The following is a 25,172-nucleotide window of genomic DNA, read 5'->3' on the forward strand; positions in this document are numbered from 1 at the left end:
AATCCTTTTAGGTATTCCACAGAAGTGTGTTTTCATTTATATCAGAAAAAAAAATTGTATTAGATGTCATGAATTTTTTTAAAGCATGGACAGTGCCAAATTCAGGAATGCCTGACTGTTGACTACACTTCATACATGAGATGTGGAGCTTCAGCAAAGTGCGTAACATGTTGGAAGTATTCATTACAGTGATTTCCAGTTACAGAGGGAATAACTAACTCACAGGACTAGTCCTCTCCCAAACTGTACAGTCAGCTCAACTAAATCAAGGCTGTGCTTCAAGGTCTAGAAACTACACATTGTCTGTATCAGCAACAAAAGACATAATTCCTTGAGGATGTTACCAACTAAAGTTTACGGGGAAAGACAAGCGGTACATTCATAATACATTAACACTCAACACTGCAGCTTAACAGGAGACAAGCCCTGTTGTATAAAGAAATTAACACCAGAGCAAGAACTCGCCCTGCTGTTCTTACACTATGCTGCTGCTATTCAGCAGAATATTTTCCCTTCTATTAAAATATAAATTTAAATTAAAAAATAAGGAAAACATAATGTCATTTAGTTTTCCAGCAAGAGAAAGTACGCTACAAATAGTGTTACCAGGTGTTTCTGGTAAAACCAGAGGATTTTTCTGGACAGTTATTATTCCCTTTGCTCTGTCCTCCTCCTGTCCATGTATCCTAGACTTTTATGGCACTTCAATAAGGAAAATTCTCATCATTATGGCCAGAGCTGCCATTTCCCCTTTCTGTTTCCCCCTTCTTCACTTTCCGACATGAAACACACGAGCTTCTCACATGCAATTCAACACAAATTACATGAGATTTCTCTCAAATACACTCTGTCAAAAAGAACAATGGGCAAAATGTTCCTACAGACAAATGACATTGCAATAAACTGTCTTCAAAGTCTACAGAGAAAAGGTTTATTTCACCCAAGCTTACTTTAGGAAACAAGAAAAAAACCCACATTTACTATTTCACCCTTACCCCTTTCTGTGTCAGACAAATCATCAGTATTTTTACACCAGTGTTTTTCAGCTTCAAGATCAAATTAGCAACATGAACTCTCTGCCAAACAAAAGGAACAAAACCCACAGGAATCAATGGGCACTCTCATATCACACTACTAGTGGGCAATTAGCAAAGAGAAACAGAAGGAAGACCATGATCAGACTTTCACTAGTAAACAAAGCTGATCTGTAAAATAGATTTATAAATAAATGTAGTTAAAAGTATCAATAGGAATTGTGTGTGCCATTTGGTCTCTCATTCACTAAGCACATTGATCTTTGCAAACATGATTCTGACTAATGAGCTGTGTTAAGTGGCTCTTGGTTTCTTATTTTGTTGCTTTGTGAAAGATTGGGACTCACAGAAGCTGATTAAAGAAACAAAAGCTTCAATGCTTCTGCACTCAGATATCAGCTTCACAACCTAATCTCTGGAACAATTCTCAATTTATTTATTTACTTAAAGGCTACAAATCCTATTTAAGAGCTTGCCTGAAGTAGGTTGTGTCATCTCAAATGGAAGAAGTATCATGGATGCAGAGTTTTCAGATAGGGGAGTTCACTACAAAGTACTCTTTCAAAATACTCTGGTTACCAATAAAGGCTGCACCACTTCCAACCATTCAAGTATTAATTCAAACAGTGCATCATTTACTTGTTCTAAGAAACAAACAGCATGTCGAGATGCAGAAACAATTGTGTCAGCTTTGCTTGGAGCTTTCACTGAAAACATTTGTGGTTTAATTTTACCAGTTTAATTGGGTCCATTCAGGTATTGAAAAATAACTAAAATTATTCTATGTAATTCACCCTTCAAAAGAGCTCACAAAATACCATTTTCTTCCAAAAACAGGGGCATATACCAGTTTCAGGATTGAGTATCAACAATGGTTCTTACAACAAACCATGTAATTTGCTGTAAAATAGGCACCTTTTTCCCAAAACTCTTCTAGATACTTTGTATATTTGGCACAACAAAATTTGTATTTTAAAAAAGTCTTTTGCTGCTAGGCAGAACAGAGGCATTATTTCAAAGTAAGGCGAATCCAGCAGACACACAGAGAAGCAGCTCAGTCAGTGGACAAACCAGTGTATGTTTTGATATCAGATCTTCTGAATTCTGAGACTTGTTCTGGGCTTTCAGCAGTTTGATGGGAAATAAACACCTTTTGTAGGCTAACAAGGCAACCTGGTCACACGATACACATTGACTTGCCTGAGAAAGTTACACTTTTCTTCACTTCAGTGTCAGCTTTACTTCAACCTCAATAGTCATAATGTGACTTTACTTTTGTACCAGAGAAAATGGAAGAAGTTTAGCTTATATTTTTGGCAGCACTCCTCTTCAAAAATCACTCAGCACACGTTGATTGTACTCAACAAAAATCAAGGGGAAGCTTTGTAAATCCCTGGAAATGTTCCATTCTGAATTTCTAAAGCCACTTGTTTTGGGTATGATGAACAAATTGTCTTACAACAGTCTACACTGTACATATGGTTGGCAGGGAGGATTTGTAATCTTCTCAGCTGAAGACAGTAGCTTCATCCTTTTAGCTCCAATAAAAATACTAGAACTTCAATTATTCCTTGATAGGAAATTCCCAATTTCAAGCCACATCTGTTTAAAATTTCTCTTTCCTAATCCATTCAAGAAGTGTTATCACACCACTACAAAGTGATGGAAAAAGTAATTTAGTGTTTTGCAATGAAAAACAAGCAAAAAATCCCTACAAAACTCATGATATGAAAGAGAAACTGCTAGACACAAGGAGATAAATGCACCCCAGTACAAAGTGGGTAACACAGCTGAACACATAGTTCCTCACACACCAACTCCTCATTACAGAACAATCATAAAAGTGCCAGAACAAAGACTTGCCACCGTAGTTTTCTTTTACAGGTCAAAAATTAGGTTGTGAGCGATGTATGGTATTTATTTTTTCACATTGTTTGCCTTGCTGGGAATGAATATATATTAGATGCATTTATTTTGTCACCATTTCACAAATCACAGCCGGGACACTGGTGATGAAACACAAGTATTCTGTCAGCTTGCAAGTGACTATCCCTATGGAGCTGCAGCTGTCCAGCCACAGCCCAGCTCACTTCTGTGAGCTGTGAGCATCTTCTGAGGCTTTGTGAGCGTTTATTATCCTCTGCCGCTTCTCCCGGTTCCTGCGCCTGTTTTCTTCATACTGGAAGATAAATAAGGAAATTAATAGATCAGCTGTTACCATTAAACACACATGTCAAATTTAAAACTGTAAAAGCATTTTGTACCCTGGAACAGAAACAATACATTTGACTGATGTGTTAAAAACACAGCTCTTGTTAATATTTAGATATAGGTTCATTTTTACTTGGACATTAACATTTTAACTTCGAAATTAACATTTATTCCATTAAAATACAGGTTTCTAAGTTTGAGGTTATTAAGCTAAAGAGCATTAGAACATTCTAATAATGAATATTCAGTTAATCTTCAGGAGGAACTTAATTATACAGTGATCTAACATACACAGCTACACTTCACACATGAACTAGGAAAAAAAAGTTGCACTGGTGCTATTCTAGAGCACAGGTCAGGCTCTCTTCCTTTTGCAGGACACTGATTAATGTGTATCTGCCTTCTGAAAAATGAATTTGTCATCACAGGCTTGGTCTATTTTTGATCCTGGTCATTAACTATACGCACAGATAAAGCAGGATACCAAGATGAAAGGAACAAAGGCAAATTTGGACTGACTGAGGGTAAAGCATGTGGGGATTTTTAATGGTTTACACAAGAACCACAGCAGAGGCAGGACTCCAGTGTAAAATGGAATCAAGAAAACCTTCACAAGTAAGATACATGTGTAAGATCACCATGCTTTCAAGTATGCCTGTGCACTAGCAGAAGCTTGAAGAGCCTTTCTTTCATAGCAAACAAAAAAGAAACATTTTCATGGCTCAAATAAATGAAAAATTAAAAATCAATGCATCATTTAATAGGTATTTCATGAGAAGAAAATTATTTTTGTCCTTGGGTTAGAGCATATATTTGTTCAGTATTTTAATAATTGGTATCAAGAATAAAATCCAAGTAAGCCACAAATATTCAATTCTTTATATAATGCAATAAACTACTAAAGAAATTGATTTTGAAAAGGATTTGCAGTTTTTCATCCATTATAGTGATTGGTCTATAACTGAAATAATGACCCAAAACATTATTTAACATTTACAGAATGCTTAACTTTTTCCCTTGCCAATATTTAATTTTTCAATAACCCATCCATGTTTTTATGTAGAACGAGAACAATGGATCTTTAAAAGCTACATCTGTACCCATTCAATATTGGTGAACAACCTTTCAGGGGCTTCCCAGTAATGGCATATCAATATAAGCACATTTTAAGAAGGCAGACAAATATAATGATCAAGAACTCCTTTAATGTAAAGTGGAAGAAAAACAAAGAATGAGATTATGTGGAAAGAAACTTTTTAGTATGGTGAAATTTATGTAAAAATTAGAAAGTACAGTTTAAAGTTAAAAGGTGTGTGAAATGTTCATTTATATGTTCTCTCATGTAGGTAGAAGCACCATTAAAAAAAGCACTCTTCTGAAAATGTGCCTATTAAAACAGTTGATCCACTTAAACTCTGTCTTCATTCCTTCATATCTGCAGATATTTTCATTTAGGGCCCTCATTAAGTAGTTTCAGTCAGTGCAACTGACTTCAGCTTTAAGTGTTATTTATGCAGAAGTGACCATTACTGCTTTATATTAAATTCAGTGCAAATACCACTACTAAAAAAAATTAAGAAAAAAGTCAGAAGCAATCTGTGAAGTGTCAGTTCCTATCTGCAATGTTTGTTTCATTAAAATGTGTTTGCCTATTTTTGCATATCAAAAAATACACCACGCCATTTGTTAATGCCAGATTTTACTTGACAAATTTATTTTTAAAAGTTTAGATTTGGTCTCAAGTGCCCACAGCAGAACATGCTTACATTTAGTGATTCATACTACTTAGTAAAAAACAACTCTAGTTCTCTCTTATTTTTTATTAAGCATTTAACTCACATTATTTATAATTTACTGCTTACCTCTTTTTTTAAGCACTTCCTCATCTCACGGTCAATATCATTGCAATGGCCAAAAAACTTCAAAACATTGTGCTGATGAGTCAAGGAGAAAAAAAAATCACAATTCAAAGGTTTTTCCTCTGAAGCTCTACATTAATTTAAATTCATTTGCATTTTTCAACATATCCTGGTCTTTCCCTTTCTTGTGAAATGTGGTGTTTGGTAACTTTTTTCCCCAAGCAAGCAGAGGTTCAAGCTACTCCTGAAGCTCACTTGAGCCACCCCTGCCTGGCTGAAAGCTGAAGGTACTCACCATGCATAACCAGACTGAAGAAGGACACCTAAGCTGAAGCTATTGTTGAAATGCAGAACATCCATTTTATTGATCTAAAAGTCAGTCTCACAATTCTCACTGACACTAGGTTAAATAACATACAAAAAATAAACATTCTGAACTCCAGGTTGTGATACAGAGGCAATTCATTATTTCTTTGTGACCTGGAGAGGCAAAGGATTCACTGCTCCATTATCCCAGCTGCACGAAAAACGTGCTGTTGGTCCAGAAGATGCAGGCACTAGGCTTAATTGACTGGAACATTAGAACCAGTATAAAAAAATCTCTCTGGATCTTGAGGTTAATAAATAAGATACATTTACCATCTTTATGGCACAGCTCAATTGTGGGCCTTAAGCACATTCAAATGTTCCTTAGTTTCTAAAAAACCGCAGGCCTTGTCCTCATGAAGGCTCTCCACAGCTAACATGATGGTATTCACATAAAAATCTGTCCTCTTAGCTAGGATTTCTCAGAGCAATGCCATTCTACTGGGATTAAACCACTCTCAGAATGCATGGCTGTAGGACTGCCTCTTCAGGGACATGCTTGTGCCACGTTCCAGAATCTCAGAGCAGAACCTGGCAGCTGAGCATCCAAGTGATTCAGACCACCCGAAGGACGGGGCTTTTAGTAGGTATTTGCAGCTACACAATGAATGGAGACAACTCAGCCAATCTTACAGACAACTAATGAATTTAAACAAAAAAAGGCCAAGAACAAAACAGATGCAAATGAAGGCCCTTCCACATTTCAGAGGGAAACCTATGTACATTTCCACAGCTGACCAGCAGCTGGGTGGATTCATACAAGGGATCCATGAAGACTATTAAGGATTCAAACAATGAACAAGATCTCATCCAACAGAACACAACTGGAGTGGGTTAATAAAGTTTATGGCAAACACTTTACTACAGCAGTGCTATAATTAGCTTGTTTATACCTCTGTGATTTATTAAGGGCATCAGATGACTGAAGCAGTTGCATGGAACAAGCTGTCATTTCTCCAGACACTGATCTTGCTTTTACAACATTTTCATTTCAGCTAATACAGATTAAATTTTGTATTCTACTTGCATACCTGCATGTTAAAATTCAAAGTGAACACTCACATTTCAAGCTAACTCCACTCTGACTAGTGCATACAGTGGGTTTAATCTATGTTTATTTAGCCAGATTCCTAAAATTTCAACTTCTTGGCTGAGATTATAAGGGAAACAAAGAATAAGTTTCTCAAAAATAGCTATTACACCTATTACAATGATACAACTGCAAGACAATACACACTTCTTTGAGCTGCTACCTATAAAAATTTGTCTATTTATAGCACATACTTGGCACCAGAGTGGAATTATTAAAAAAAGAAGTGACATCAAATAGGAATCCCATTAACCTCTCCTCACTTGATACAAAACTTGATATACAGGACAGGTTCTAGATTAGGGATAAAGTAAATCAAATTGACTGTTGTGAAAATGGACACCCAATTAAAAAATAATGCTTTTCATCCCCCAGGAATGGCAATTTAAATTGCAGATGAAGGTTCTTAGGATATTTTGGCATTTTAAGAAAACAGCAAGTAGTCACCAATAACTCATTAATATCACTGACTTAAGATTTCAGTGAGTTCAATTTAAAAAGAGTACCTCAGTACATTCCCATTGAATTTCAAATGAAAAACTATTGCTCCCTTTCAACTGAGTGTGAAAAAGTCATCCTCACCCTTTCTGTTCTGAAACTGCCAGCACAAACATCCTCTCCCAGCTGAGCACATGACTGACAAAAGTAATTCCTCTTCATGCAAAGATCAACTTCAAACAAAACCAAGAGAATATAATTCTGTGCATGATTATTATTGCTGCTCCCAGTGCCTTCATAAGTCAGATTGACAGTAGATTCCTTTGAATCACTTGCTGCCAAGGAGTTCAAATGCACCCTTTAGTTCCAGTTCTCAGGGCAGTCTAATAAGCTACGCCACCCAAGTCTATGATACTTCTATCTTCACATTCATTTACAACAAAATCAAACCAAAATACAAACAAAAAGCCAGCCAACCATTCACTACTTGCAAGCAGTAAATCAATACTGCTGCATTCCTACTCAAAGCACAGAAAGCCCCCCTGTGTATGCAGGACAAATCTGAATGTATTTTCTTTCCTAACTGGATTTGTTTTCACAATTATGAAAAAATAATTCCAACACTTTCACTTTATATTGCTTATACGGTGCCTGTTTTCCTAACTGATGGTCATTTGGCAATCCTTTTGATACCACAGTAGTTAATGTACATGTAGGCTTCTCACTAAACTCCAGCTACTGAACGTTTACCTACATTGTAACATTAAAGTTGTTGCAAAAAAAAATCAACTAAAAAATGAAAGGAAAAAAAGTTTCTATAATCTCTCAAACTACCTAAAACATTTTCAGGCAAATTAAAATTTCTGAACTCAGAAGATAAGTGTAATTCCTACATTCAGTTCAACTTTTAGTTTTAAAGTTTGCAGATGTTCTGTACAGGAGCAGTGGAATGGGCAGTACCACTCATGAGATGGTATCAACAGACTGCAGTGGGCTGATGTTTCAAGATACTGCACTCCAAGTGCCAACAAAACAAATTACATCTTGCTGAAGAAAACCAGTACAATATACTCCCTGCAAATGAATTTTAGTATTAAAACTCTGCTCCCTTCATTGCTGTAATTTAAAAATCATAACAAAGTGTGGTGCTGAAAATGTTTTTTAATATGTTACTTTAGCTATATTAAAATCTTGCAGAAATGTTGTTACCCATCTTTCAGATAAAGTGTCTTCTCTCACATTTTGTGAATTATCAGCCTTGCTTCTCATCCTGCAATGGCTTTTGAAAAGAAAAATTTACAATTCTGTTCAAACACTAAAGCTAACATTTGTATTGTCTTAGAACCCAACTGCAGAGGAAAAAAGTATCAACATCACAACTAACCATGGAGGTGAAAATCTTGTAAATTGCATGTAGTGGTGTAAATCAAGAGATTTCACATTCTTAGTGAATATTTAAATAGATTTTTTATCTCTGTAAAAACAATGAAATGTAACTTTTTTATGCACTACTACCACAAGATTATCTCTGCAGAACATCTATTTAGAATATACTGGGAAAATAATTAACAACATTGCAATGATGCTGTGGAAAGCTTTCAATGCAGGGGCCAAATCTTCTACATCTAGAGATGCAAAAGATGTAGACAAAACAAATTTTTAAAAAGGCTTTTAAACAAGTGAGATAAGGATTCCAGAATCTTGAAGCAATGAAGAGCCTGGAGAAGCCTGAAGACAACTTAGTATTTCACATCCTTGAGTGGGTGCCTAGTAAGAAGGTGGAAGTCAAGGAGTAATTCCCAATTAGCTCTCCAAGCACTGAACATCAGGCATGAGGCTGTTGGGATCCCCATCAACACATCCGCTTCTAACCACGCTGAAGCATCTGCCCCAGGGACAGCTGGAAGATGGAAATGCTGTGAGCATACAAAAGGAGGGCATTTGAAGCTGATTCGATTATTGTTTTTTGAGGGGTACACAGTACTAAGAAATGCAGAAGTTATTCCAGTTCTTAAAACAGGTCCCTAAGTGTTAAGCTGTAGCACAGAAAATTTTAAGGTATGTTGTATTTCCTAAATAAATCACTGGCCTGGTTTTACATACAGTCATCAGACAGCTCTTCAGTGAAAACAACCAGCTGTATTTCATGGCTGTTCTGCCTAGAGGAGGGTTTTCTCTCCATGATCATATAATATCACCACTAATTTATCTGACACTCATTTCCCCAACCCACCCACTCTTTTCTCTGCTCAACACTTCTTACCTCCTTGTGACACTTCTTGAGCAGACTGATAATTAGGTTACACTCTTCAGTGTGCAGATGAGGAGACAGGTCTGGATGCATCTTTAGTTAGGGATGATTTTAGTTGCACAAGGACAAGAAGCTGAGAAAATTTCCACCTGCCAACATTAAAATAGTGTCACTAGCAAGTCTGATTTAACATGTAAGATATTATCACTGTGCAGTTTTAACAATATTTGAGATCAAAATGCAGTTTAATGTGTACAATTTATATTACACAGTTACAGTCATTAAACCCAGCGCATGTCTAATCTTCTACACAACCCAAATGTTAATAGTCAACTAGAAGTCTATAATCTTGGCTATTACAGACATAAACACACAGCTAAGATTTTAATTTTCAGGGACTCTCTAGCAGCATTAATCTTTCTTGAACTCCAGATTATCTTTTCACGTTCCTACTTCAATTTTCTGTTTTCTTGCTTTAAAAAGTTAAGTGTACGTGATTTTCTTTCTACCTTTTAGAAAGATTACAACAGGAAGCACAAAGCTATTCCACTACAGCACTCTGAGAACTGGCATCTTTTTTAGCTATCTACACACTTTTAAAAAAATCCTAACCCAGATATTGGTGATGCTTGAAAAACCGGTACTAAATCACTTCATCAAAACAGTATTGGTATTTTTTTTAAATCACAAAGAATTTAAATGTCCCTTCTTGCAACTCCATGTTGCTGCCTCTTGCTCTTCACTGTGCTCCTTTGAAAAGTGATGGAATTGCTCTCCTACATGAATCCCCCCCTCCATCACATAGTGGAAAGAAGCACTTAGGTTTCCCTCATGTTTTCTCTCTGAAACGCTAAAGGGGGACACCCTTTCCTGCAGGGTTCTGTGGGGAGGGAGCAAGTTCTTTAGTTGAAATGGATTGAAAGCAGCATGTGACAGTGGCTGAAGGAAGATGACATCTTTGTTCAGGAAAATCACCAGGAAAGGGAAGAGGAAAGTCCGGTTCATACCAGGACAAACAGGCTCATCTTGGTAAAATTTTATTTTTATGGCCCATACTGCCACTGAATTACAGAGATGCCTGTTTGTTTGTTTGCTTAGTATTTTGTCATTTCCCCTTCTCCCAAAGGGATCACCTTTCCAGTTGCAATACACCAGGCAAACACCACTACAACTTGTACTAAGCAGCCATCACTGTCTCAACACTCCTGCTAGACAGACTGGACAAATACAAGTAGCCAATGGTCAGATTTTACTACTGAAAAATCCCAAAATTCAGCTGCAGGGCCGATGGTTATAATCCCCACTGCTAATCCTAGAATGCTCAAGGAATATATTCAGCTTAAAGAGCCACACTCACATATCCAATAATTCCCATTATGTGTTCAGCTTAACGAGAGTTAGATTCCCACAAGCAAACTTAATTTTAAAAATCCAAAGATTTAAAAGCCACTTGAGAACCATGAGAATATGTTCCACGTAGTGTTGTAGTGGTTTCTTCCAAAAACCTTCCCCCATACTATCTGGAAGTCTAATATTACACTACACTTACACTTAGCACAGAAGTTGTTGGAAACTGTTCAAGTTGCTTAAGCATTCTTTCCAACAAATTAACAAATGAACCTTTAGAAATATGACAGCAGGAGCACGACTGTAACAGCAAAGTGATTAAGAACCCTGCTGTGTTATTGCCACCAGCTTTTGATTGCATGCCACACAGAGTCAATATGTTTTAAATTTATCAGTAGAGTTTTTTTGATAGCTCTGGAGTTAGCATTCCCCTGAGAGGGTGACCAGCTCAGTGGCTGTGTGTTACTTTAACATGTGTGAACCCAGATGATTATTAAAGCTCTTCATCATTCAGCCTCTGCCTGTGCCTCCTAAAACTGTCATCTGAGCTGGCAGTCTCAGGAGAAAGCCAGAAGTGTCCTAATGAAACTGGGAATGCACATCAGCACAGGCCAGCAAGTCAAATGGAGCATTTCAAGGAAAGAGTCATTATTTCTAAACTAAGAACAGTAACCACTGCCATTGTTTGCAAAAGTACGGATGAAAGCCACCGTTGCCACCACCAGAGGTGATGGTGCGCTGTGTTAGTTAAAAGCCTTCTAACAGCTCCAGGGGATTTTGCAATGGCCCCTCTTGTGGAATAGATGCTACAAATCAAAGCTCTAAAAAACTGTCACGCCAGTTCATAGATCAGTACTCCTGAAATTTTCAAATAACATTCAACATTAGAATGTTTCAAGTTCTAGCACTCAGCTCTTGGAGGATGTGATGGACTAAGTAACAAAACATCTTTCTGAGCCTCCCTGGAGGCGTTAAGCACTTCTGAAGTTAGGACAGAGCAGTGCTCCCAGTGCTCAATACTAAACTGATGTTTAGAAATGTCAGATTAGACAGTAGTCTATAAATAAGCAGGGAAGGCTGAAATCTTTTTGCTGGAGGGGAATGACTCTGACAAACAAAAGAGTTTCAAGAGAAAACAACAATTTGTGTGAAGAAAGGACATTGGTTTCCTTAGTTTCTTTTTAATAACATTCTATTGAAAAATAAGAATTGCTAGTTGCCATCTTACCAGAATCTAAGTCCAAATGGACAGAATTTTACATAGGTAGCTCATGGGGAATTGATACATAAAAGAATACTGGGAAAACAGAACAGAACAAAAAAAAAAACACAGGAAAAAATTGTGAATAAGCAATATAAATTGCTCTGAGGAAACTACTAACAGAAATGTGAGGTAAAGAATGCCAAGGTAAACACACAATTTCTGTACAAGAAATACTGGAAGTGAAGTAAAAGAACAATATTTAGAAAATACAGGAATTGCTTTAGAACAGCAAAATGCTAAGTAAATGTTAATATCTGAAGTGAATATTTGGAGAGAAGTAAAGAAATTATCTCTTTACATAACGGCACTGACATATTTCACTGGTTTGCACAGAAATGTTCTGCCCTTTAATGTGTTTGATATGAGATTCAGTGCAATTTTTTCTTTCTTGATAAAAATTACATTACAGAGGTGGCTCAATAATTTGGTTAAAATACCTTGAAAATAAACATTTCTATAAACTATTCGTCTATGAACATAGAAGATATGGATAAAGATAATTAATCTTTCAACTTCCTAAACCAGTTTCTAGATCTGTGTTATTCTCCTGGGAAAAAAAATAATTAAGAAATCGTCTAATTCCAGTATCATATCCTGCCTGGTTTCTCCTTAAGTAGGGAAAATATAGGATATTCTAGCTGTATTGTTTCCAGCACAAACCAGATTTTTTCAAAAGCCTAAAGCTGAAAATTCTCTGGTAATGATACTGAACTTCCAATACTAATATTTCTGTTTAGAAAAATAATGAGCTGATTCCTTGTGTAAGCAATCTTGGGAGATTAGGCATCTCAAATTTTCTAAAAGCAATCAACATATAAATTATTGAAATGTGATACTCATACCTAAGCTGAAAATTGATCTATACATGTGTTCAATACATTAAATATTTCCTATTAATTGCAAAAGGAACCTACATGTACTACTGAATTCAAATAAAACTGCAGACACCCAGGAAGCAGGCAGAAACCAAAGGCTGACCCAAAAGAGCAGGGAACAAAACTGTGGGCATTTCATGTTTGACACCAGAATTTAGGAAAAAATGCTCATTTCTCTCCATGTGCCAATTTCTCCTCCTGACTTCCTCACATTTCCTGTGTGGAGAAACAAAGGGTTCAGCACATTCTCACTTCTTCCCAAAACCAACTATGAGGTCAGCATGTCAGGAATCCAGGGAAGTTCCTTTCTTTTCTCATAAACTCCCATAAATATGAACTAAGCAGTTCCCTGATGCAGAAGGAAAACTGCATTAGGTTCCTTTAGTTTTGCTGCTTAGCCCAATGCTTAATCTTTCCATGCTTGAGGGGCAACAATGAAGGGAAGGTTTAGATCTAGGAAATTGTTTCCGTAAGATGCATTTTCCACATTTAATTAAAACATGTTAGAAGACTATTTTTTAAACACAGTTTTACTATTTTTCCATCTGAAAAGAACACAATCATATTTTTTTTCAACTTTCTAAGGCCAATGGTAAAAAACCCCAAACCACACCAATTCACACCCTGTTCAGAAAAAATGACCTCTCAAAGCGAAATGCAAATCCTTGTTTAACAACCCTGAGGATGAAAAATTACACCTGAGCACCTACACTGCTGGTGATGAAGCTCTCTACCAGGAGCACAGAACTGCGCAGCGCCACAGAGCACGAACACTGGCTGCAAGCGCTCAAACAACGCCCGCGAGGCGGCAGCAGGACCGAGCACAGCGCAGCAGGGCCTGTCAGCAGCGAGGGGAACGGACCCGCCTCTCCTCCGAGGCCGCTCTACTCTCCACCTTTAACATTTCTTTTTGCAGTCGATGTCATGTCTAACTTGAGTAATACAAAACATTTGGAGTTTCGCGTTCTCGGTTACACACTATTGTTCTGTTTGGTGTTTGGAAAAAAAAATATTTACAATCTCAACGGCTTTTTGTTTACTCAAATCCTGTTTTCTCTAAGATCGTACAAATTTTTAGCATAAAAAATTCAGCTCCACACCTAACAGGCTGGTGTTTACCTCAAGGTATCATTTGTGCCACTTCAGCAGAAGTCCTGCATTCCTAGTGTTCTTTCCTCCACAAAGAATTTTGATAAAAGCTTTGAATACTCAGAGATCAGTGAAATGAGAAATCACAGTTGACACACAACCAAGGGAACTCAAAACTCAGGACTTTGTTTCTATTTTTCAGTAATATCATCAACATCTTCTAGACCAAGATATTCAAGTGTCACTCTGTGCTATTGTCCTTAAGGCTATGATTAGGCACATTGAGAACGACCCCAAACTTTCCAGCATCTTCAAGAAATTTAAAAATACACTCTAACAAACCAAGCTTAGCTAAATCTGGCCAAATTTACTCATGACCTCTTGAATTTCAGTCCCTAAAACTATGTACTGGTTTTTCAACATTACTTATGAGAATGGGGGAAAATAATTTAGAAACATATCTATGAAGAGTAGAAAGGAAACAGAAAAAGGGTCAATTATGTCTACTTTGAGATCTTTTTAGTTATGTAGAATGCATTTACTTTCCCTGAACCTAAAGAATATTTTTTAATGCTGATAAATAAGATTCATATTGATTTTCTTTTTACATGACTACCTGTTGCCAACCTCCCTCACAGCAGCAGAATGAACTCACCTCCTCTTAGTACCTGATGAAACTACACCATACCTGATTTCATACTTAGCAAAATCAATTAAGAAGGTGCAAATCCTAAGGAACCGAGCAGGTCAAACATCAACTTGAATACTAATTTCTACAATTTTATTTAAGGTTGAAATAGGTGATTGAGTAGAGCACTAGACGATACTTTCACTTCCTGGCAATTATTTAAGGTCATATTCATACAAGAAACATCAGCAGAGTTGTGGCACAATTAGTGGGATATTTTTATTATAACATACAGCCAGGACCATTGCACAGTACAACATTGTACCACAGGTTACTAAAACTGACTCTTCCTATTCCTGTTATGCCTTTGCAGAATACACAGTTAAGAATGACAAAATCGAGACAGCATAAAACTAAAGCACTGCCCAGTGGAAGGTGTCCCTGCCTGTGGCAGGGGGTTGGAACAAGATCATCTTTGAAGTCCCTTCCAACACAACCCACTCTACAATTACATAAGGACAAGGTGCTGTCACCAAATTCCTGTTTTGCCAGCTGCTCTTGTACTTCAGCTGCATCCACCAGACCAAGCTTCATTCCATCTCATCTCCATTTTATTCATTTCCCAAAGAAGAATTCTGTGAACCTATCAGAATCTTCTTGCTTACTGTAAAACAGCTTTTCCCCTTCAGAGAGAAAGGGAGCAAGAGGATACGTTTCCATGTAGGAAAAGACAGGCTCTGACCCCTCTAGCAAACCGATCCCGTGACGAAAGGCAGGCACCACTCGGCAGAAAGTAAAAACTGCTCAGCAGCACGGTTCTGCCATGAGGGGCTGGGAGCTGCTGTTACCAGGGTAAGGCAGGGGGTCCCACTGAACCAGCTCCGCAGCTCCTCACTGCTCCCGGGAGGCCTTAAAGAAGCGACGGGACACACAGAGACACAGGAGAAGCAGCTTACGGCAGCCACAACGGAGAGACCCGAGATCCCACTCAGAGCTGCCCTTCCAAAGCCCTCCGGGAGCTGCGGAGGACGTTACGCGGCGAGCGGAGGGTCCCAGAAGGCGGACCTGAGCTCTGCTCAGCACGGCCTCCCCAAAACCAGGCGGTTAGAACGGAATACGGCAGGAGGGGGGAGGTTTTTCCCTATACACCCTCTTTTCCCTGAATTCTTCCCTTTCCCGCTGGCTCTGCCCAAGGCCGCCCCTCACTCACCCCGGTGCGGGGCGGACGCAGAATCTCGGCCGGCCCCGGCCGGAAGCCGCCTCAGAGCGAAGAGCGCGCACGGCGCCGGCGCCGGGGCGGGGCGGGGCTGCGGGCGGGGAGCCCTGTGATTGGATGGGCGGAGCGCGGTGCGGGGCCTGATTGGTCGGTTCGAAAGGCGGGCGCGGGAGGCGGCCGGGCCGGGCCGGGTCAGACCCGCTGCGCTCGCTCCGCTCGGTTACCGGGCTCTGCGCGCCCGTGCCCGCTGCCCGAGGGCCCCGGACACTCTTCGGACCAGACAGACAGCAGGAGCCCTGGGCGGCACCCAGCGCCCCATCCCTCTGCTCGCACCAGGTCTCGGTCAGTAAGGGAGACTTCTAAGGGCGTGACGAGACTTGGTCTGTTCAGCTTGAAGGACAGGAGACTGAGGGGGAACTCGTGGCAGTGTACAGCTTTTCCTGAGGGGGAGTGGAGGGGCAGGCAGTGATCTCTGACGACCAGTGACAGGATCCCAGGGAGTGCCATGAAGCTGTCTCAGAGGTTTAGACGGGCTATCAGGAAAAGGTTTTTCATCCAGTGGGGAGTTGGCCACTGGAACAGGCTCCTCAGGGCACTGGTCACAGCACCAAGCCTGGCAGAGCTCAAGAAGTGTTTGTTCGGGCACCTGGTGGAATTCCTGGGGTGTCCTGCACAGGGCTGGGAGTTGGACTGTGATCCTTCTGGATCCTTTCCAACTCAGGATATTCTATGGTCCAGTGTCTATGTAAGTTATTGCATATATTTTAACTTGCCACTGTCTAAGTCTGTAGTAGTGCTGCACTTAGGACTGCCATCAATATCAGCCAGGTGTGCCAAGGTGCAGCTCTGTACACTTTTGAAGGGAGCAAGTCCCCTGAGGCTGCCTGTGACTTGGTCTTACTTTCTTGAACCTTTCAGTTTTCCAGGATCCAGCCACCATGGATGAAACTGTGGCTGAGTACATCCGAAGGACTGTGCTAAAAATCCCAAGGGATGAAATCAAGATGATGCTGCAGAAATGGGGCTTTCTCTCTGAGGCACAGCTGCAGACTCTAAATTTCCACCAGATAAAGGACAACATTTCTCAAGAAGTCGTTCAGCTCTGTGAGGTAAATCCTCTCCTTCCAAAAATGGCATTGACATATAGGATGCATGAGAAGCATCATGAAAAAAAAACCTGAAACATTAATCTTTGGCCACAACACAGCCTCAAATGGCACTTTGTGGTCTGGAAAATGTAAAGCTGAGCTGGTAACACCATTGATATTGTCTGATCTGTAGGAATGTAGAAAAGCCCTATAATAAGTATGCAAATACATGTTTTGAGCTCCAAGTATGGTAGATAAAATTTTGGTATGTTAAACCTTTAAAAAATGGGTGTATTTCTAAATTGTAAAATAAAGGCATTGATTGAGATGTATACTCATTACAAAGTCTGATTTAAAGCTGTTTAGTATAGGTAATGATAGCACTAGTTTATATCTTTTAGACTTTTAATTTTTTTTTTAACTTTCCTTGGCCAGAATTACTTCCATTCAGCATGCTGTAAGCAAAAAAATTATATGATCTAACTCTGATTTTAGTGTACCAGGAATCTTTATATGTACCAGAAGTCTTTAATATAAGATAGATAAATGCAGTTATTATTGCTACATCTTGATTCTATATCTTTTGGTATGATTCCCTTTGAATTTCATACTCAAAAATTGCTTACCTGGAGTGTGCATCAAACTAGAGGAAAGAAACTCTTAAGTTATTCTCATAAGATGGCAAATGCCATATTTTAAATCTCAATTTTTTTTTCTGAAATACTTGTGTCTGTAACAAATTGTGCCATGCAGTTTCTTAAAAATCTTTTCATGCTGTAGAGCATAAATAAGCAATAAAAAGTATGTTAAAACTCCTGACAGTGAAATGCCAGTCACTGGTGCATTGTCATAAATACCCATTAACTTTCTCTCTAATTGCTTGTACATCACACTGTAAGGATTACATTCCTCTTGCTGCCTCTCCATTTAAACCTTGATGAAATCATTTTTGTTACTTCTTTCTCAAAACTTGGGACCAGGTGTGGTGCCTTTGAAGAGAGTGTGTGTGTTGTGGGCTTCAATGCAATGTCCTTTAAACTACCAATACTGAGATTATTTTTCACTTGACAAACAGTTGTGATCAGGCCTTCTGGACCTGTAGTTCATCATGCACTCTTGTTCTTTCTAGGAAAATTCTGCAGACATAAAGCAAGCAGCAGCTCTAGACATAATTTGTAAGTAAAAAGTGAATTAAAATGATGTTTATGTTTTCTGAGTTAGTTGATATTGCCCTTAATTACATAGTGATGACCTTTGTGGAGTTCAGATGCATTTGAGGGAAGCTCATCACATATTAGATGAATCTTATTGGATGTGGCCTCTTTTACAAACACCTCAAGATCAACAAAAGTATGTAACTCCTAACTCCAACATCATTTCACAGCTTGTTTTGACAATAGTTTAAATCTCAAGGGTTTTTACATTGGGCAGTTTAGGTAAAACCCTTCCTTAAACATTGAACCCCAGGGATGCCCTTTATTAGCCACTCACCAAATGAGAAAAGAACTTTACATCTCTTTAATTAAAAAAAATCTATTTTTCTTTTATGATTGCTATGAGTGGTAGTTTAAGAATGTTAATACATTATATTGCATTGTCAGAAGTCATATTTTTTTTAAGTAACCTCTCTGTAAAAGTACTGTAAAATTCTTTGTTCCTTTAATTCCTGTTTGATAATGCTGTATGTTATTGAGCAATTCCTATTTTTCCTAGACAACAACATCCACCAAAACAAAAGAATGTGGACTGTTTACCAGATGAAAAAATCAGGTAAAATGTCTTTCCTTGCTGTAATCCCACAATTCTCAGCAGCTTAGTGCTGTGCTGCCTCATATCCTAGATTTGAACCACTCTCCTACATTTTAATGTAGTCTCTTCTGGATTTTCTGTAGAGAGATTTTTAACATTTTACTGCAGCCTGGTGTGGATTTTTCAATGGAGATTGTGTTTAATGTTTTTAGAACACTTTCCATTAATTTCTCAAGCAATTATTACACATTAGTAATTACTAGTTAAATATTAATATTTTCTCTGTATAACAATAATATGGGTCAGAATTAAAATACAGCTTTTTGTGTAAGGTTGTGCAGCTTTATTTTTTCTGCTTAATTTTGTTTCAGCAAAACTAAAAACATCTCTAGATTACTTCTTTTAAATACAAATCTTATTTCTGGTTGGGTTTTTTTTTGTGTCATGTAACAGGAGAAGAATTGGATTATTTTGACATAACAGATTTTAAAAAAAAGTTTAAAAGAAGACTTCGATCAGCCTTGAAAAACGTAAGAATAAATCGATTCTAAATTTGCTTCATGGCTCTGGTGTCAATATGTTGTTTTCATAACTGTTCCTCACAGTTTGAGTCAAGAATTAAATGGAATTATTCATTTGGGAATGATAGGAACTGCATGTGAAATAGGAAAAAAGCATTGCATATCTGGTTTAGCGACTTCACAATTGTGCTGGAAGGAAATAAAATGCGAGTTTGTGTTAAAATGTGACTGGCTTCAAGAAAGGCAGCATGTTGGTGGCTTTTTATCAAATCTTTGCCCAGTTTGCAGGAGCTTTTAGTTGCTTTAGCTGACCAGCTTCATTTGGGCAAGGGAAGAGAAAATGCCTCTGGCTCATCACCTGTGTCATTCCATGACACTCAGTGGGTTCCCACTCACAACAGGAGAGGCCAACAAATCCAAATCACACTCACAGCCAGTCAGCTGCAGTTCACATCACTCTCTTATAATAAAGTTTTGCAATATTTTGGGGTTTTTGTTGTTGGTTTTGTTTTTTTTAAGTCAACCTACTTGAGTCAAGGTAAAAATAAGTAAACAAGGAGCTAATCAACAAGAATAGAAAAGGGAATGTTTAGACTTTTGATTGTGTATTCTTGAGCAGTGATAAATATTATATTCAGGTCTAAAATCCGGAGTCGATCAAAAGTTTAATTTCTCCAAAAATTGACACATTGGAATTACTGCCACTAGCCCTCTTTTTAAACAGACATCTTTGTGTTGTTTTCCCAAAAGAGACATCAGTGCTTTTGTAATAAGCTATTTTCTATTTTCAACCTTTAGAAAAAAATGTATATTGCCAAGGAAGAAAAGCAATATTAGAGTTTGAAAGGTAATTCTTCTTTTTATCCCAGTTTGTGAGGTTATTGTTTTTCTGTGGAAATTTTATTTAAGCACAATCCTTACACCACTTATTGAATTTTTTTCTTATTCAAGCAATGGTACTAAATTATGTTTGGGTCTTGTGAACAGAGATGTTAAGAGATAAGAAAATGTTTATGGATACCTAAATGTGTTGGTAAATCAAAACTTTTCTTTTTCTATCAGGTCACCATCACCTTTAAGGAGTATGAGGATAATGCAATCTGGATTCGAGTTGCCTGGGGAACACCATATAAAAAACCAAACCAGTACAAACCCAGCTATGTTGTGTACCATTCGCAGACTCCTTATGTCTTCATTTCTGCCTCAGTGCTGAAGAGCAACTTGCCTCTGCTCTGTCAGGTACAGATGAAAACTGCTCAGACCCTGACTTCCCCACAGTCATGTAGAGCTATAATTGGGTTAGCTTTTAAGAGGAGTGGTAAAGATACTTCACTTAACATAATTTGCAAAACTCCATTTTTTTTCCTCCTTAGCTCATGATAAAAATGGGGCAAAACCCAAATCTTTGGATTGGTGCATTGTGAAAAAATTCAGTTTATTGGGATTTTTACTGCTCCTGAATTTAATATCTTAGCCAGGTCTTGTGCAGTATTCCATTAAATTGTCTCACAGAAGTGGGAGAATAGTAGATCAACACTGTTAACTTCAAGAACTAAGCATATGATCTAGCATACTATATACTAAGCATATATAATCATCTATTTAGAAATTTCCTCAAATTTCTGTAGTAGTAACTCAAATATCTTATGATTCTGTTTGTTTATTTTTCAGCTGATAAGACCATGGGATTTAACTTGTTAATACTGTGAATGCTTTTAAATATTAACCTGAGCTGTATAACAATCTCTGCAACGTTTTTTCAGATATGAAAATCCTAGTTAAAGGGTAGTTGCTTACCTTGGAACAAAAACATCACAATGTCTAGAGATGCTATGTTTTTTATGTATTACAAACACAGTGATGATTAAGTCTGATGTTAAAACCATTTCAATTTTTATTTCAAGGCCCTGATTGTTGCTTCCAATTACCATGACATCCGTGAAATGGAGCTTCGAAGTCATTCTTTAAACTCCCTTAAAGATATTGTGTTTAAAAGATATAGCCAGGTGAGCCACTTCACAAGTAAATCCTAAGATAAGTCTTGCTTTTTGTTTCAGGCCTAGTTCTCACCCCTTAGCAAGGGGGAGAATTCACCTTTTCCAAGAGACCATCAAGTTAAAATAATATTGAGCTACTGAGGTCGACAGCCTTTCCTGAAGGTAACATTGCAATGGGGATGTAATTATTTGGTTCCCATATACTCTTTATCATTGTAACTCCTGATGGCTAATCTCAGGCTAAAAATTATATGAACAATTCAGTCCTAAGATTTTTTTAGCATCCTTTGATTAGGCTTCCTAGAGCCATGAGTTGAAGGCTGTCGGAATGGGTGCTTAGTCTGCTCATCCATGCAAAACTTGTAAATAGGGAAATGTTCACAAATATCCTAAGACAGGCTTTGTTTTTTATCAAAATTAGGTTGGCTTCCAGACTTCTAGTAATGGTCGAAATTTGGAAGATCATTCTTCCAGAATAAGAAATAAAGAGAAATATATTAAAGTTCTTTTCAGCTAGAGGTTCTAAAAGTAGAACTGAACTAAAATAATTTTTTCTCTCTCTCTCCCATTTAGAACTTCCAAACTTACACTTCAAAACCTCTGCAAGGAGAGAATGTAGAACCAGAAAATGGTATGTATAATTGAAATGTAAAGGCAGTTTAAATGCCATTCCTGCTAGCTTGTGAAGTGAGATTGATAAAAGGAAAGGTACATATGCTCCATTCCCATTTTGTTATCCATCCCTGGTGCCTTAATACTGGCCGGCACGGGGAGAGGTCAGTGTTTCCCATAAGTGATCCTGGACATGGAAACCAAATCCACTCAATGCCCAGTGTCTCACAATAGCTTGTGTTTTTCTCTTGGTAGAACTGAAAATATAAATGGTAGAGACAACTACCTTATCCAAAAAAAAAAAAAAAAAGAGTGCAATGAATTTATTAAAACTATTATTTACAAATTTTCATTGGAATAATCTGATCAGAAAAACAGGATTGCAGCAGCTGATAACATTGTCTTTCTGTTTTCTTTTTCCTACTCTTTTCCCCTGCAGCAGATATAAGGATAGTTCAAGAAAACAGAAGTGAGAAAGAAAGAATCCTCAGACTGAACCAGGAAGTTTTTGGTAGTGGTCCACAACCAAAACTCGAATTTGCACAATACAGGGTAGGAAAAGCAACCAATTTGATTTGGGGTTTTCTAATTTTAATGTAGCGGCAGTTAGATTAAATTTCAAATTTAAGAAATATTATGTGTTTTTTTTAAACTTTAGGGAAGACATTTTAAAATAAATGAGTTAAAAGTCTCTGTAAGAAACAGATGTAAATTTGAGTTTTAGACCGTGTTTCAGTCTCAGCCTTGTGAACTCAGCATTTCACCCTGTTTTTGTAACAAAGGCAGACTCAGACTAGCAATGTTGGAGCACAGAAATAAGGGTTATTTTAAGTACATACAAAGCTTATGCTAGGAATGACACCATCATTGACTTCTCAATGATGCACAGTTTTTATTGCATGAACAGATAAATTGAAAATTCTGTGAAATACTTAATGTTTTACAATATTGCTGAACAAGCTGCCTCTTGCTTTCAGCAGGAAACTCTGCCACACGGTGGCACCCTCAGATTTTACTACAAAATTCCTCCAGCTGGAATCATGTTATCATTACAAATTGGGAATAGTCTTATTAAATGTTTAAATGTAATAGGTAATAACATATAAATAAAGTATATTCATTGCTTGTACTCACTGGTTAAATTTTGTGTTAACAGCTTGAGACTATGTTTAAAAGTGATCCTAAAATGGATGTTCTGAATAAAAAAGAACCATTCAGATGTTTGGTCAAGTTTTCTAGTCCACATCTTTTAGAATCATTGAAATCCTTGGCACCAGCAGGTAAGTGTTCCAACTCTGTAAAATGGATGAAAATTCCAGAGTTTTAAGTATTGTTGTCATCTTACATTCTGCTTGTATCTTGCAAAAGGGAGCAACTTCATAGTTGGTTTAGAAAAAGAAACATAGTAGAATAAAAATATTACCACTTAAAAAACTTACGTCTAAATATATAACAATTTATACTTAGAATTATTGGTTTGTACATGGATATTCCAGCTGTGGCTTTAGTTTTAGTGGTTTCGTTTTGTGTTTCAGTTTTATTAACAGTTATTAAAAGTAAGCAGTGGTTGAGTACAGCTGCAATTATCTGTCTCTCTCTCTCTCTCTCCCCAGGTATGGCTGATGCACCACTTTCACCACTCCTTACATGCATACCACATAAAGCTAGGAATTATTTTAAAATTAGAGAGAAAAAAGGTTTATGTCCAGAAAGTTTTGTAAGTCCCTAAGTTAAAACTGATTCATAGAGAAATATGCAACTCATTTATTACTGGTATTAATCTAAATCATCATAAGGTTTTAAAAAATAAGTTATTATTTCTTAATACCCCAAAGTTTTTTCCATATTATGGCTTCTGCTTGAATTATTTTTCCACAGTTGTCCTTAACAGAAGTTAGCCTTAACTAATATAAAAAAAGCAAGTTGCAAAGCTTAAACCAAGATTGTAGTTATTTTAAATTTAAATGTCATGACTGCTCTTAACTGTTTCTAATAGTATTTGTGAAGTTAATAAAGACACAATAATAGCTGTAGCTATTCAGTTTGCTATCATAGCTGTAGATGGCTACAATATTCCAGGTGGCCTTTCATATTTTGGACACAACACCTGCCCTGTTTGGAGCATGGGAACAGTCCCTTTCAAATGGCTGGGTTCCCTGGCTGCAGCTCAGGCATGTTTTTATCTAAGAAGAAAAATTGTATTCTAAGACTATTCCAGGGCATGGCGGAGAGTGGATTTTTGGAATGCAGATGTCAGTGCGAAGCTTCTGTCCAGCTTTAGGAGGTATTCATTAATTCGGCTTCCAAAGTCTGTCTCACCAAGGGCAACAGCCAGTAAGAAATACTTGAAAATCTGCCTGTTGCTATTAATGTCTTATAAAGTTTTGTCTCGGAAGAACACAATGGAAGAGGCAATATATTTGATCCTTCTGAAATCCTTGCCCGCTGCCACTGGATTTTTGCTTGGGAACAAAGATTGCGGAATCGAGATGGCAACAGTCACTAATGCAAACAGCTTTGCAATGGAATTCTGTAGAGCTGGTAAATATTGCCAATTGTATAGATATTTCCTGCTTTGTTTTTTGAGATTGATTTGATCTGAAAAGTCATTTAAAATGTACACGTTTTTACTTTTAATTCTGATATCTGAATTGTTTTGTGTGTACTTGGCGTATGTAGAATTCCAATATGCTTTCAAAATCTCAGTGTGCAGAAGCAGCTGTATTTCCGGAGGTTGTATGGGCATATTTTTGGATTTAGACTGTAAATAAATGTGTAAATTAAGTCTTCTCATCAAAGTTTGTTTGGCCTGACTTGAAAACATTACTTATCATATACTGATTTTTGGTTTGGTTTTCAGCATCTCTATAACTCACACATGAAAATAGGTTTAGGACTATCTGCTAGTGGTATGGATATTAGGAATTCCACCTGTGTGATTTAAATGCAGATTTGACAAAGTACTTAACATAATGTTAGGATTGTGGAAGAATTCCAGGTTTGGTGTGATAGACATTAAGAGCTGGCTCTTAACATATTTCACCATACTTCCAGGATCCAGATCCATTAAGATTCCAGCATATATTTCACTCTGTGCAACTTGTTCTTCATAATGTGCTCTCCCAAATAACCTAAATGCCTGAGAGGGCAGTGATTTACCATAAAGGTAAAGTTCCCAAGTGCTCTAGAACACTGTGAGCACCTGGCCTACTGCCTCTTGTTTCTGGGAAAGGCAGCCTCCATCCCCTTTTTAGTACCTCTGATTTTCAGAGATGTTTTATCTCTAACTTCCTGTAAGCAGGGATATTCCAGGAACTATGCAGCATTTCCAGGCAAGGAGGTGTGTATTTATTAATTCGTCAGGAAACATTTACAGCTCTGGGGTTCCTTCTTGCTGAGCCGGTGTCCCCATGGAAGAGGTGAGGAGATTGGTCTGCATCTTCCCCATCTTCCCCGTTCCAGTTGGTCTCTTACAGCAGTTTGGAAGTTTAGGGCTGGACTAGATAATGTTTAAAGGTCTCTTTCAACCCAAACTAT

The 25,172-nt window shown here is 37.7% G+C and overlaps 2 protein-coding genes across 4 annotated transcripts; one reads left to right on the top strand and one right to left on the bottom strand.

Annotated features, from left to right (window-relative positions):
• Positions 1-908: 908 nt before the first annotated feature.
• Positions 909-15,786, bottom strand: CMC2 (C-X9-C motif containing 2). 2 transcript variants are annotated; one of them, XM_038148265.1, is made up of 4 exons: positions 15,663-15,786; positions 9,262-9,398; positions 5,108-5,179; positions 909-3,213 (listed from the first exon to the last, which is right to left on the bottom strand). In XM_038148265.1, the coding sequence occupies exons 2-4, from the start codon at positions 9,340-9,342 to the stop codon at positions 3,121-3,123; spliced, it is 246 nt and encodes an 81-aa protein (XP_038004193.1). In that variant the 5' UTR covers positions 9,343-9,398; positions 15,663-15,786; the 3' UTR covers positions 909-3,120. The 2 variants fall into 2 exon arrangements, with proteins under 2 accessions (XP_038004193.1, XP_038004194.1); XM_038148266.1 differs by lacking the exon at positions 15,663-15,786 and adding an exon at positions 15,409-15,626.
• A 79-nt stretch (positions 15,787-15,865) lies between these two features.
• CENPN (centromere protein N) lies at positions 15,866-24,044 on the top strand. Of its 2 annotated transcripts, none has more exons than XM_038148263.1 (11): positions 15,866-16,010; positions 16,587-16,777; positions 17,886-17,931; positions 18,470-18,526; positions 18,959-19,035; positions 20,089-20,265; positions 20,931-21,032; positions 21,597-21,654; positions 22,075-22,187; positions 22,792-22,915; positions 23,249-24,044. In XM_038148263.1, the coding sequence occupies exons 2-11, from the start codon at positions 16,607-16,609 to the stop codon at positions 23,362-23,364; spliced, it is 1,041 nt and encodes a 346-aa protein (XP_038004191.1). In that variant the 5' UTR covers positions 15,866-16,010; positions 16,587-16,606; the 3' UTR covers positions 23,365-24,044. The 2 variants fall into 2 exon arrangements, with proteins under 2 accessions (XP_038004191.1, XP_038004192.1); XM_038148264.1 differs by having other exon boundaries at positions 22,078-22,187.
• Positions 24,045-25,172: the final 1,128 nt, after the last annotated feature.

The sequence above is a fragment of the Motacilla alba genome, chromosome 11, assembly GCF_015832195.1.
Source record: "Motacilla alba alba isolate MOTALB_02 chromosome 11, Motacilla_alba_V1.0_pri, whole genome shotgun sequence".
Taxonomy (NCBI): domain Eukaryota; kingdom Metazoa; phylum Chordata; class Aves; order Passeriformes; family Motacillidae; genus Motacilla; species Motacilla alba.

Excerpts from the sequence above, each read along its gene's own strand:
- CENPN (XM_038148263.1), top strand. The coding sequence starts at position 16,607 with ATGGATGAAACTGTGGCTGAGTACATCCGAAGGACTGTGCTAAAAATC. Across the intron at positions 20,266-20,930 it reads ACTTGCCTCTGCTCTGTCAG|GCCCTGATTGTTGCTTCCAA; the intron begins GTACAGATGAAA and ends TTTTATTTCAAG. Across the intron at positions 21,655-22,074 it reads GAATGTAGAACCAGAAAATG|CAGATATAAGGATAGTTCAA; the intron begins GTATGTATAATT and ends TTTCCCCTGCAG.
- CMC2 (XM_038148265.1), bottom strand. The coding sequence starts at position 9,342 with ATGCATCCAGACCTGTCTCCTCATCTGCACACTGAAGAGTGTAACCTA. Across the intron at positions 5,180-9,261 it reads TCAAGAAGTGTCACAAGGAG|CACAATGTTTTGAAGTTTTT; the intron begins GTAAGAAGTGTT and ends TTGACTCATCAG. Across the intron at positions 3,214-5,107 it reads GGAAGTGCTTAAAAAAAGAG|TATGAAGAAAACAGGCGCAG; the intron begins GTAAGCAGTAAA and ends TTTATCTTCCAG.